At 41.4% G+C, this 11,516-nt stretch overlaps 1 protein-coding gene across 1 annotated transcript; it reads left to right on the top strand.

The window, feature by feature from the left end:
• Positions 1 to 1,002: 1,002 nt before the first annotated feature.
• On the top strand, positions 1,003 to 9,181 carry LOC139314859 (ly6/PLAUR domain-containing protein 2-like). Its single transcript, XM_070940796.1, is given in 4 exon segments — positions 1,003 to 1,057; positions 6,202 to 6,321; positions 8,969 to 9,057; positions 9,059 to 9,181. Coding segments are annotated over 4 exon segments (387 nt in total).
• Positions 9,182 to 11,516: the final 2,335 nt, after the last annotated feature.

Genomic DNA, 11,516 nt, shown 5'->3' with positions numbered 1-11,516 from the left:
AAGAAAACATTGCTTCCTTCTAACAATGCACTTTTTGTGAATCTGATGCCAAGGGAGGGGTCTCGAGACACCCCCCACCCTTTTCAATTATGCTTTCAGAAAAAAAATGGGGAGAAGAAGAGAAAAAGAGGAGGAAATTTCCTCTATCAAATTTTAATTTAAGAATTACATTAATTAATTAATTATAATTAATTATAATTAAATTTAAGAATTAAATTCAAGAATTACATTTAGATTTATTTATTTATTTATTAAATTTAAAAGAATTCAGTGTATCACATTTGGTGGATAGATGGAATGGATGGAAATTAATCAAGGAGAGAAACAAGCTAGAACTAAGGAGAAATTTCCTGACAGTGAGGACAATGGAACGGCTGGCCTTCAGAAGTTGTGCTCCAATGTTGGAGCATGGACAACTTCTGGAGGCAAGTCATTCCGCTGATTGATTGTCTACACTGTCAAGAAATTCCTCCTTAGTCCTAAATTGCTTCTCTCCTTGATTAATCTCTATGATTTAGTTTTCATATTAATTCGGGTTGAGGTGGTGCGTTTGGAACCATAGAGTCCATTTCCGTCCATTTGGATTCTGGAATCCAAATGAAAACATCTCCATGAAGACATCCAAGGAACGGGAAGATCAAACACTATTGATTTTTCAATCCAGTTGGGTGCATTTTGCCTACTTCTCCTTAAAAAAAGCAAACACACTACAATTCAGGGGTCTATACACATGATTCTCAACCAAGAACCTTCTCACCAACCTTGAAGGTTCAGGTTCATATCCATTCTGGTCCAAGCTTTGTTGACCCCCACTATTATCTTCTCCTCTGTTCCTCTTGAGCACTTCCCTTGGAGAACAGAGAAGGGGGAGGAGAAGACAGGAGGTGGAGCTATGTCTAAGGGAGGTCACCTCTTTGCTAACTGAGCAAACTGGTTCTCCTTGATTGCCTTGCTGAGCTCAGACCACGGAAGGTCTGCGGGTCTGTGGCAGTTTTCTGTGCCATGATGAAAGTATCTCTGGCTACCTGGCTGATTTTTGCAGCATCTGTAGATCTTGGTAAGATCAACTTTCCTTGACAAATATTTGGGCAATGTAAGAAGAAGAGGCACTGAATCTTGGACAAGGGTGGTCTGGTTTCTTCATAGGGTGAGAAAAATGTGTTCCTCAGAAGTAGCCTTTGCATGGTAGGAGCTAGTTGATGCTGATAGAGAGAAGAAGGAAGAAGGAAGGAAGGAAGGAGGGGAAGAAGAAGAAGAAGAAGAAGAAGAAGAAGAAGAAGAAGAAGAAGAAGAAGAAGAAGAAGAAGAAGAAGAAGAAGAAGAAGAAGAAGAAGAAGAAGAAGAAGAAGAGCTTAAGAACATCATTTAGAACTTGCACAGCTAATGTGCAAGAGATTGGTGAAGTTAACTGATTCCCAGTTGGTTAATAATACCAACATATCCAAATACAGACATGACAATTTCGTTATTTTGCTGCAAACTTTTGCAAGGGTCAGATATTTGTGGGTAAAGAACACAAATCTCTGTTAGGCTGGAGATTTATAACTAAGCAACTAAAATGATTAAGGGCCTGGAGACAAAAAAACATAACAGTATGAAGAACAGTTGCAGGATTTGGGTACGGCCAGTCTAGAGAAAAGAAAGACTGGGAGGGGTGGGGGGGGGAACGTGGTAGCAATATTGCAGTATTTGAGGGGCTGTTACAAAGAAAGAAGGGATCAATTTATTTTTCCAAAGCACCAAAAAGCAGGACCAGAAACAACGGATGGAAATTAATCAAGGAGAGAAGCAACCTGGAATTGAGGAGAAACTTCCTGACAGTGTGGACAATTAACCAGTGAAATCACCCCTTTTTAAAGCCTCTGATGATCCCAGCTGACTTGCCTGATCAGCAGAGGCTTTTTTTTCCTTTTAAAAGCATTTTTTCGGCCAAAGAGATTGTAGAAAAAATGCTTTTAAAAATAATAAAAAAAAGCCTCTGATTGCGCGGCTCAGTTGGGCAATGTGGGGGGTGCAGGGATTTTTGCTACCGGTTCTCCGAACCACTCACCTCCATCGCTACCGGATCGGGCCGAATCCAGTCCGAACCGGGAGCATTTCACCCCTGATTTTAATAATGGCAAACAGGGATTCACCCTAAAGTTAGCCTAGTTAAGATTATGGAGCGACCTAGGTTGACTCTGGAGTTCAAGGATAAGAGTGAAACAGAGTATTATGAAATCTGGAATAAATTTTATTATTGGATGGAGAGAAGGAGGAATGCCGGGCTAAAGGATTATTGATGAGTTGAATGTTTAGAAATGTCTGTGTTAGTTTTCTGTGATAGGTAGGAATGAATTTGGTATTGATGTAACCTTCACAGATGAAGAAATAACTCTTTTCAACGTGTTTGAAATGTGATTCATAATATAAACTTGTATAGCGATAAAGAAAGTGTATCTGTTGCAAAGTAAAACTTGATGAAAATGTCTAAACCGGAGAAGTCAAACCGTGTCCAGTGTTTTTAATTTGTATTATTAATAAAAATTATTTTTAAAAAAAGTTTATGGAGTGACCTCAACCAAGGTGATTTGCAGGAAACCTGTGGCATGTTGATTTAAAAGGATTCCAGGTGGTTACTCCCAGGTAAATCGCAGACGTAACTGCTCTACAAATAGATTCCTAGATCCTTTTGTTTCTCTTGTCTGTCAGCAATACACGGAAACGTTCTTTTGTTTTTCTTCCTGGTTTCAAAACTTGATTAGTTTATCAAAATATAATATAAAATACAAAAATACAGAAGAAAATAATGAGAGGATAAGGGAGGGAAAGGATAGGATAGGGAGGAAAGAGGAAGGGAGGAAGGGAATAAAAAGCATTGACTTCCAATTCCTTTTGGTGCAGTAGAATAAGCCAATAACATAAAACTTTGCCTTTCTACTTTTATAGAATGATATATACAGGTAGTCCTCGATTTATGACCGCAATCGAACCCAAAAATGTATGTCGCTAAGTGAGAAATTTGTTAAGTGAGTTTTGCCCCATTTTACACCGTTGTTAAGCGAAACACCGCAGCGGTTAAATTAGGAACATGGTCGTTTAGGGAATCTGGCTTTCCCACTGGTTTGGCTTGCCAGAAGGTCGCAAAAAGGGATCACATGACCTCGGGGCACTGCAACCGTCATAAATGTGAGTCAGCTGCCAAGTGACCGAATGTAAATCACATGACCAGGGGTGTCGTTTCCTCTTGAATAAAGCACCTTTATTCAACTTTCCAACTCTTCTCTCCTCTTCTCATTTCTATTCTTCTCTTCTATTATTTCTCTTCTCTTCTATTTCTCTTCTCTTCTATTATTTCTCTTCTCTTCTATTTCTCTTCCCTTCTATTGTTTCTCTTCTCTTCTATTTCTTTCCCTTCTATTATTTCTCTTCTTATTTCTCTTCTCTTCTATTATTTCTCTTCTCTTCTATTTCTCTTCTATTATTTCTCTTCTCTTCTATTTCTCTTCTCTTCTATTATTTCTCTTCTCTTCTATTTCCCTTCTATTATTTCTCTTCTCTTCTATTTCTTTTCCTTTCTATTATTTATCTTCTCTTCTATTTCTCTTCTCTTCTCTTCTTTCTCTTCTCTTCTATTTCTCTTCGCTTCTATTTCTCTTCTATTAATTTCTCTTCTCTTCTATTTCTCTTCTAATATTTCTCTTCTATTATTTCTCTTCTATTTCTCTTCTTCTTCTCTTCTCCTATTATTTCTCATCACTTCTATTTCTCTTTTATCTCTTCTCTTCTCTTCTCTTCTCTTCTCTTCTCTTCTCTTCTCTTCTCTTCTCTTCTCTTCTCTTCCCTTCCCTTCCCTTCCCTTCTATTCTTACTCTACTTCTACTCTACTCTCTACTCTGTTGCTTGTATCCTTGCGATTGATATTGATATTGTTTCCTAGTATGATTTGATTGCTTATTGTACCGTATGACTGTCACTAGGTGTTGTGCCTTGTGATTCTCAACGAGGGTATCTTGTCTTTTTATGTACACTGAGAGCATATGCACCAAAGACAAATTCCTTGTGTGCCCAATCACACTTGGCCAATAAAGAATATTCTATTCTATTCTATTCTATTCTATTCTATTCTATTCTATTCTATTCTATTCTATTCTATTCTATTCTACTCTACTCTACTCTACTCTACTCTACTCTACTCTACTCTACTCCACTCCACTCTATTCCCTGTACATATTATTCTACAAAAGTAAAAAAACCTGGTTAAAACTTCCCTTTACCTACGTAAAAAGAACTTTACAAAAGTAAAAACATGCTTAAACTGTTTTGGAAAACTTCCCCAGATTGCCAAGATGTAAATTGTATTTACTCGTATTGACTACTCGTATTGACTACTGCAATGCTCTCTACCTGGGGCTGCCCTTGAGGACCACTTGGAGGCTTCAGCTGGTGCAGAATGCGGCCACACGGGTAGTGATGGGAGTGTCCCGACACTCCCATGTTACACCTCTCCTGCGCGACTTGCATTGGCTGCCGGTTGCCCTCCGGGTGAGATTCAAGGTGCTGGTGATTACCTATGAAGCCCTACATGGCCTAGGCCCAGGATATTTGGTGGACTATCTGCAGCCAGCAACAGCTTCCCATCGCCTGGTGCGCTCCCACAGGGAGGGCCTACTCAGGGTGCCGTCGGCCAGACAGTGTCGGCTGGCGACCCCCAGGGAGAGAGCTTTCTCTGTGGGCGCACCCGCCCTTTGGAACCAACTCCCTCTGGAGCTCCAGGTGGCCCCCGACCTTCACTCTTTCCACCGTGGGTTGAAAACTTGGCTATAAGGTATAATATACTTGGTATAAGGGGAAGCCATGCTTGCTTATATTTAACCGAACATCTGTTTGGGATGTAATTTTTTCAATACTGCATATTGCCCAAGTTTTTTTCCCCCAAATTGTCAGCAACTACCTATTTTCAAATGTTGAACCAAAACTGTCCATTTGCAATCAGCATAAAGCTTATTTATTTTATTTATTTATTTATTTATTATTGAATTTCTATACCGCCCTTCTCCCTGAGGACTCAGGGCGGTGTACAGCCAGAATTAAAAAACATGCAGGACAAATATTAAAAAACAATTTAAAAATATATATAAATTAATAAATTATATATTTATTAAGCTTAATAAATAGTGATATTTAAAACTTTTTGTACTTACCTATCTACTCTTGTATCATGGCCATTGGTGGTTTCCTGTTGAATCATTTTACTGGTCACCAGAAACAATAAGGTCTTAATTCACAATTATCCTACTATTTAAAATAAAAGTACAAATATTTTTTTTATAAAAAATGACTTGAGCAGAACTGATATAAATTAGGAGAAGTGGGGGGGAAAATCCTAAGTAGTTTGGATTTTTTTTTTCTTTTTAACAACAGGATGGAAATTTAAATTTAAATGAATATTTATGAATTAAATCAGGATAACACAAGGAGTTTCACAGCATAAAACCTGATCTTATTAGCAATTATGGTTTAAGTTAGAAATATTTATAATTGCAAATGAGATCAAGTTTTATAAATATCACTTGTTACGTATTTGATAATGTAGGTATCTCTCTGTTTCGTTCCCATTTTTCTTTGTTATTGTTTTATAAGCAATAAAATGTTTCAAAAAGTTTTTTTAAAAAAAAAAAGAAAAGAAAACTTGGCTATTTCACCTGGCCGCTTTGGACTGATGGGGGTTTTAATCTGGGTTTTATTGAATTTCTTAATTTTAACTTGGAGTTCTGTTTTAATGGTTTGTCTGTTCTGTTTTAATTGTTGTGAGCCGCCCTGAGTCCTGTGGAGATAGGGCGGCATACAAGTCCCAATCAATCAATCAATCAATCAATAATAAATAAATAAATCTCAGTCCTGATAGAAACGGAGACCCACCCCTCGCCCTGCAGATTCTTTTTTTTTATTTATTTATTTAAAAAAATACATCAAGAAAAAGAAATAGTCAAACAAATGATCGCGACAGGAACTTTACATGATATTTACACTTTCTACGGTATGTAGGCTTCAGTCAGATTTAACATATATTAAACATAATCCTGGTTATACTTGACTTTTTGGGCGTCTGTTGTTCAACCGAACGTACCATTTGTCCCAACATTGGAAATATACGGAGTCCTTTTGATCTCTCAATGCTTTAGTCCCTGCATATTCTGACGTTCTTCTCTGGCATTGCAGTTCTCTCTTTGCAGTGTTACACCTGCAGTGAACCCATGGATGTTAGCTACTGCCTCGCCGTCACTCACTGCCCAGCGAACACCACCGCTTGCAAGACGACGGTGCACTCGGTAGATTCAGGTGAGAAACAGCTCACCTGTTTGTTGAGCTTCTTTTATTTTGCTCCAGGGTTTTACCTTTGCTTGTACTGAAGCTCGCCGTCCGCCAAGAGTTATTTTCTTTGCTTCTGTGGCTGATGGGTTTCTGGCCACATTCTGCTCATTTCAGTGGCAAGGATCCTTAGAATCCATGCGGTGGGCATATTATGGATTCTAAGATGAGCCAGCTGTGTGCAGCAGCAGCCAAAAAAGCCAACACAGTTCTGGGCTGCATAAACAGAGGGATAGAATCAAGATCACGTGAAGTGTTGATACCACTTTATAATGCCTTGGTAAGGCCACACTTGGAATCCTGCATCCACTTTTGTTGCCACAATGCAGAAAAAAGATGTGGAGACTCTAGAAAGAGTGCAGAGAAGAGCAACAAAGATTATTACGGGACTGGAGGCTAAAACATATGAAGAACAGTTGCAGGAATTGGGGTGTTGCAGGAATTGGGGTGTGTTTAGTCTAGTGGAAAGAAGGACCAGGGGTGACATAATAGCAATTTTCTAATATTTGAGGGGCTGCCACAAAGGATAGGATAGAGTAGGATAGGGTAGGGTAGGGTAGGGTAGGGTAGGATAGGATAGGATAGGATAGGATAGGATAGGATAGGATAGGATAGGATAGGATAGGATAGGATAGGATAGGATAGGATAACAGAGTTGGAAGGGACCTTGTAGGTCATCTAGTCCAACCCCTCACCCAAGCAGGAGAGCCTACACCATGTCTGACAAATGGCAGTCCAGTCTCTTCTTGAAAGCTTCCAGTGATGAAGTTCCCACAACTTCTGAAGGCAACTTCTGTTCCACTGGTTGATTGTTCTCACTGTCAGAAAATTCCTCCTTATTTCCAGGTTGAATCTCTCCTTGATCAGCTTCCATCCATTATTCCTTGTCTGACCTTCGGGTGCTTTTGACTAAAGGGAGAAGAAAGGAAAACATACTTGACTGACCTTTAACCAGGTTGACTTAGTCACCTGGTTTTTTTTTTCAGCCCGTGAAGAGTCTGAGCTAATATATTTCAAGGCTTAGTTCTCTTTCGATCAATGAATATTATTTAACCGCTAAGGGCTGGCTTTACGCAACATATTTAACAGCGTCAAAAAGTCACCCCTGCAGCTGGCCGAATTGCTAAGCTTGGTTAGGTTTAGGTGGAAGCGGTGGGCAAGAAAGAGATGGTTTGTTGTTTGTTGCACAATTAAGGCAGCCGAGTGAAATATTGAGATAGAGAAATGGATGACGGTAGATTGATTGATTCATTTAGGGTAGTAAGATTGGCAGATTTATAAGGGAAGATGATATATAGATAGATAATGATAAATGATTTGTCATGGAAAGAGTAATAGATTAATGTGAAGATAGATATTGAGTTATGATAGATACAAAGAGGGAGGGAGGGAGGGAGGGAGGGAGGGAGGGAGGAAGGAAGGAAGGAAGGAAGGAAGGAAGGAAGGAAGGAAGGAAGGAAGGAAGGAAGGAAGGAATTCCTTTAAGAAGAAAAGATTATAGATAAATAAATGGATGATAGATTTTATTGATTTATAAAAGAGTAATAGGTTGATAATATTAGATGATGATAGACAGATATAGATGAAAGTTAGAAAGAGATATAGGATAGGATAGGATAGGATAGGATAGGATAGGATAGGATAGGATAGGATAGGATAGGATAGGATAGGATAGATAGGAAGGAAGGAAGGAAGGAAGGAGGGAAGGAAGGAAGGAAGGAAGGAAGGAAGGAAGGAAGGAAGGAGAGATTGATAGATAAATAAGTGAAGATAATAGACAGACACAGACAGACAGACAGATAGATAGATGATAGAGATTTAAAAGAACGCTATATAAGTGTAGATAGATATAGGTAGCTAGGTAGATGGATGAGTGGATGGATAGATGGATGATAGATATTTAAAGAAGGAAAGGAGGGAGGGAGGGAGGGAGGGAGGGAGGGAAGGAAGGAAGGAAGGAAGGAAGGAAGGAAGGAAGGAAGGAAGGAAGGAAGGGGAAGGAAGGAAGGAGAGAGAGAGAAAGAAAAAGAAAGAAAGGAGGAGGAAGGAAGGACGGAGGAAGGAAGGAAAGGAGGGAAGGAGGGAAAGAGAAAGAAAGAAAAAAGGAAGGAAGGAAGGAGGGAGGGAGAGAAAGAAGGAAAGAAGAAAGAAAGAAAGAAAGAAAGAAAGAAAGAAAGAAAGAAAGAAAGAAAGAAAGAAAGAAAGAAAGACTGAAGTCGAGATAGATAGATGGATAGATTGGATAGATAGATAGACAGACAGACAGACAGACAGATAGAATAAATTTATTGACACCTGAAAGAAACCGTGTGTGAGAGAGAGGGAGGGAAATATCGAATTCCCAACGGACAGTGAGGGATCCCCAAAAATGTTGCACCTGGCTGGGTAGGATGTGACCTCCTGAGCTTGGGGAGAGATCCAGACTCAGATCCACAACTCCGGGTTTTTCTTCTTATGGTCTGAGCAATCCCAAGAGGAACAATCTCGGCTTGTCCGAATGATGGGCTGAGCTCCTTCCGAACATCACAGTTAGCAAAAAAAAAAAAACATTCTTGGATTATTATTTTGCTCTTCTTCCCTCCCAACTCTTACCCTTGTTCCTCCTGATCTCTCCCAGGTTACCCCTTTTTTGGAAACATCACAGTCAGCAAGACTTGCTCCAAGAACTGTGTACCGTCTGAGCCGGACACCATCGGAGACAATCACCCCCGACTATTGTTGTTACACGGATTTGTGCAATGTGGGAGCAGGTCAGGCGGCCACTGCGGAGTTCAGCGCCCTCAGCTTCACTCTCGTCCTCGCCTTGTCTCTGCTCTGGCTTCAAGGATAACCCTTCAGGGAGAGGCTGGACCGGTTGTGGGGAAGGACGTCTCTTCCCCAGGCCCCAAACGAGGACCTTGGACTCTCCTTCTGGAAGGTTGTCGAGATGTAGAGATGGGAGTAGAAGAGCCTTCAGGAGCAGAAGAATGGAAAAGAAAGAAGGACCATATCATTAGCATCCCATGTGGTTTGTTCCTACTCAAGAGTTGAAACACACATACTCTTCTTCTTCTTCTCCTTCTCCTCCTCCTTATCTTTCACCACCACCTCCTCTTCCTCCTTTTTTGTCTATCTCTTCCTCCTTGTCTATCTCTCCTCCTCCATTTCCTCCTTCTCCTCCTCTACTTTTTTCCTTCCTTCCTGTCCTTCTTTCCTTCCTTCCTTCCTTCCTTCCTTTCCTTTCCTTCCTTCCTTCCTTCCTTCCTTCCTTCCTTTCCTTCCTTCCTTCCTTCCTTCCTTTCCTTTCCTTCCTTCCTTCCTTCCTTCCTTTCCTTTCCTTCCTTCCTTCCTTCCTTCCTTTCCTTTCCTTCCTTCCTTCCTTCCTTCCTTCCTTCCTTCCTTCCTTCCTTCTTTTCCTTCCTTTCCTTCCTTCCTTCCTTCCTTCCTTTCCTTCCTTCCTTCCTTCCTTCTTTCCCTGTCTACCTTTTCTCATTTTTCTTTTCTTCCTTCCTTCTCATTCTTCATTGTCTTTCTTCATTCCTCCCTCTTTCTTTTCCTGTCTCTTCCTCTTCCCCGCCCGCAAACCCCACTTCCATCTAGCACTGATGATGTTACCTAATTGGGTCATGAAATGTCAGCAAGAAAACAACCAAGCTCAGAAAGCATCAAGGACCCCACAGTCCTCCTCTTCCTCCTCTCCACAAACCCCACTCCCTTCTACCACTGATGATGTTACTTAGGTGGGTAATGAAATGTCGGCAAGAAAACGAAACCAGTGGTGAAATCCAATTTTTTTTTACTACCGGTTCTGTGGGCGTGGCTTGGTGGGCGTGGTGTGGCTTGGTGGGTGTGGCTTGGTAGGCATGGCAGGGGAAGGATACTGCAAAATCTCCATTCCCACCCCACTCCTGGGGGAAGGATACTCCAAAATCCCCATTCCCTCCCTACTTCTGGGGGAAGGATATTGCAAAATCTCCAGAACCTGTCAGAAGCTGCTGGATTTCACCCCTGAACCAAACTCAGGGAGCCCACAGTCCTCCTCCTCCTCCTCCTCTCCACAAACCCCACTCCCTTCTACCACTGATGATGTTACTTAGGTGGGTAATGAAATGTTAGCAAGAAAACAACCACGCTCAGAGAGCACCAAGGATCCCAGTCCTCCTCCTCCTCCTCCTCCTCCTCCTATTACGACATGTCGTTCTCTATCTAATCCTGGAGTAGGATTTCCAAATATGCCTATCAAATCTTTGTTCCATACCAGAGCCAGATATTTTACTTGGAAACAGGATGTCCTGAAGCTATTTCGAAGCTTCCTGTGAAAAGCCAAGAGGAATATTTGCCCTTCCCAAAACCTAAAGATTGCCTTTCCGTGGCTTCCAGGGAGACACGACTTCCAATATTTCCTCCGTGGTGTAGTACTGCATCCGCCTTTTCTCAGGGCCGCCCTGTCCAATGAATTCAATACAAGATTTTGTAACGTAAAACACGTACGGTTATTTTTTTTTTTCGGCCTGACAAAGTATTGAAGAAGGCAGATAAAACCAAGAATCGATTATTTCTCCCTTGCGGTGTTAGTTTTTAAATTAAGCTTGTTTGTTTGTTTGATTGATTTCTATAGCCAAGTGACTCTGGGTAACTTACAGTTCTAAAACAATATAATAGTTAAAACAAAAAAAAACCATTAAAACAATAAAAATATCCAGAAAATAAATACGCACAGTCACTCATGCCCTCGTCACCTCTCGCCTGGACTATTGTAACGCTCTCTACATGGGGCTCCCCTTGAGGTGCACCCGGAGGCTCCAACTGGCGCAGAGTGTGGCCACGCGGGTGGTGATGGGAGCAACGTGGAGCTCCCATGTAACACCCCTCCTGCACGAGCTGCACTGGCTCCCGGTGGTCTTCCGGGTGCGCTTCAAGGTTCTGGTTACCACCTTTAAAGCGCTCCATGGCTTAGGACCTGGTTACTTACGGGACCGCCTACTACCATCAACAGCCTCCCACCGACCAGTACGCTCCCACAGAGAGGGGCTCCTCCAGGTGCCGTCGGCCAAACAATGTCGGCTGTCGGCCCCTAGGGGGGAGAGCCTTCTCTGTGGGGGCACCGACGATCTGGAATGAGCTCCCCCCAGAGATACGGAGGATTCCGGATCTGCGCACCTTCCGCCGCGAGTTGAAGACGCTTT

The sequence above is a fragment of the Pituophis catenifer genome, unplaced genomic scaffold (assembly GCF_029215685.1).
Source record: "Pituophis catenifer annectens isolate HBS135680 unplaced genomic scaffold, rPitCat1.0.hap2 SCAF_3, whole genome shotgun sequence".
Classification (NCBI taxonomy): Eukaryota; Metazoa; Chordata; class Lepidosauria; order Squamata; family Colubridae; genus Pituophis; species Pituophis catenifer.
Note: the sequence above shows the minus strand (reverse complement) of the source record. Positions and strands in the feature narration are given on the sequence as shown.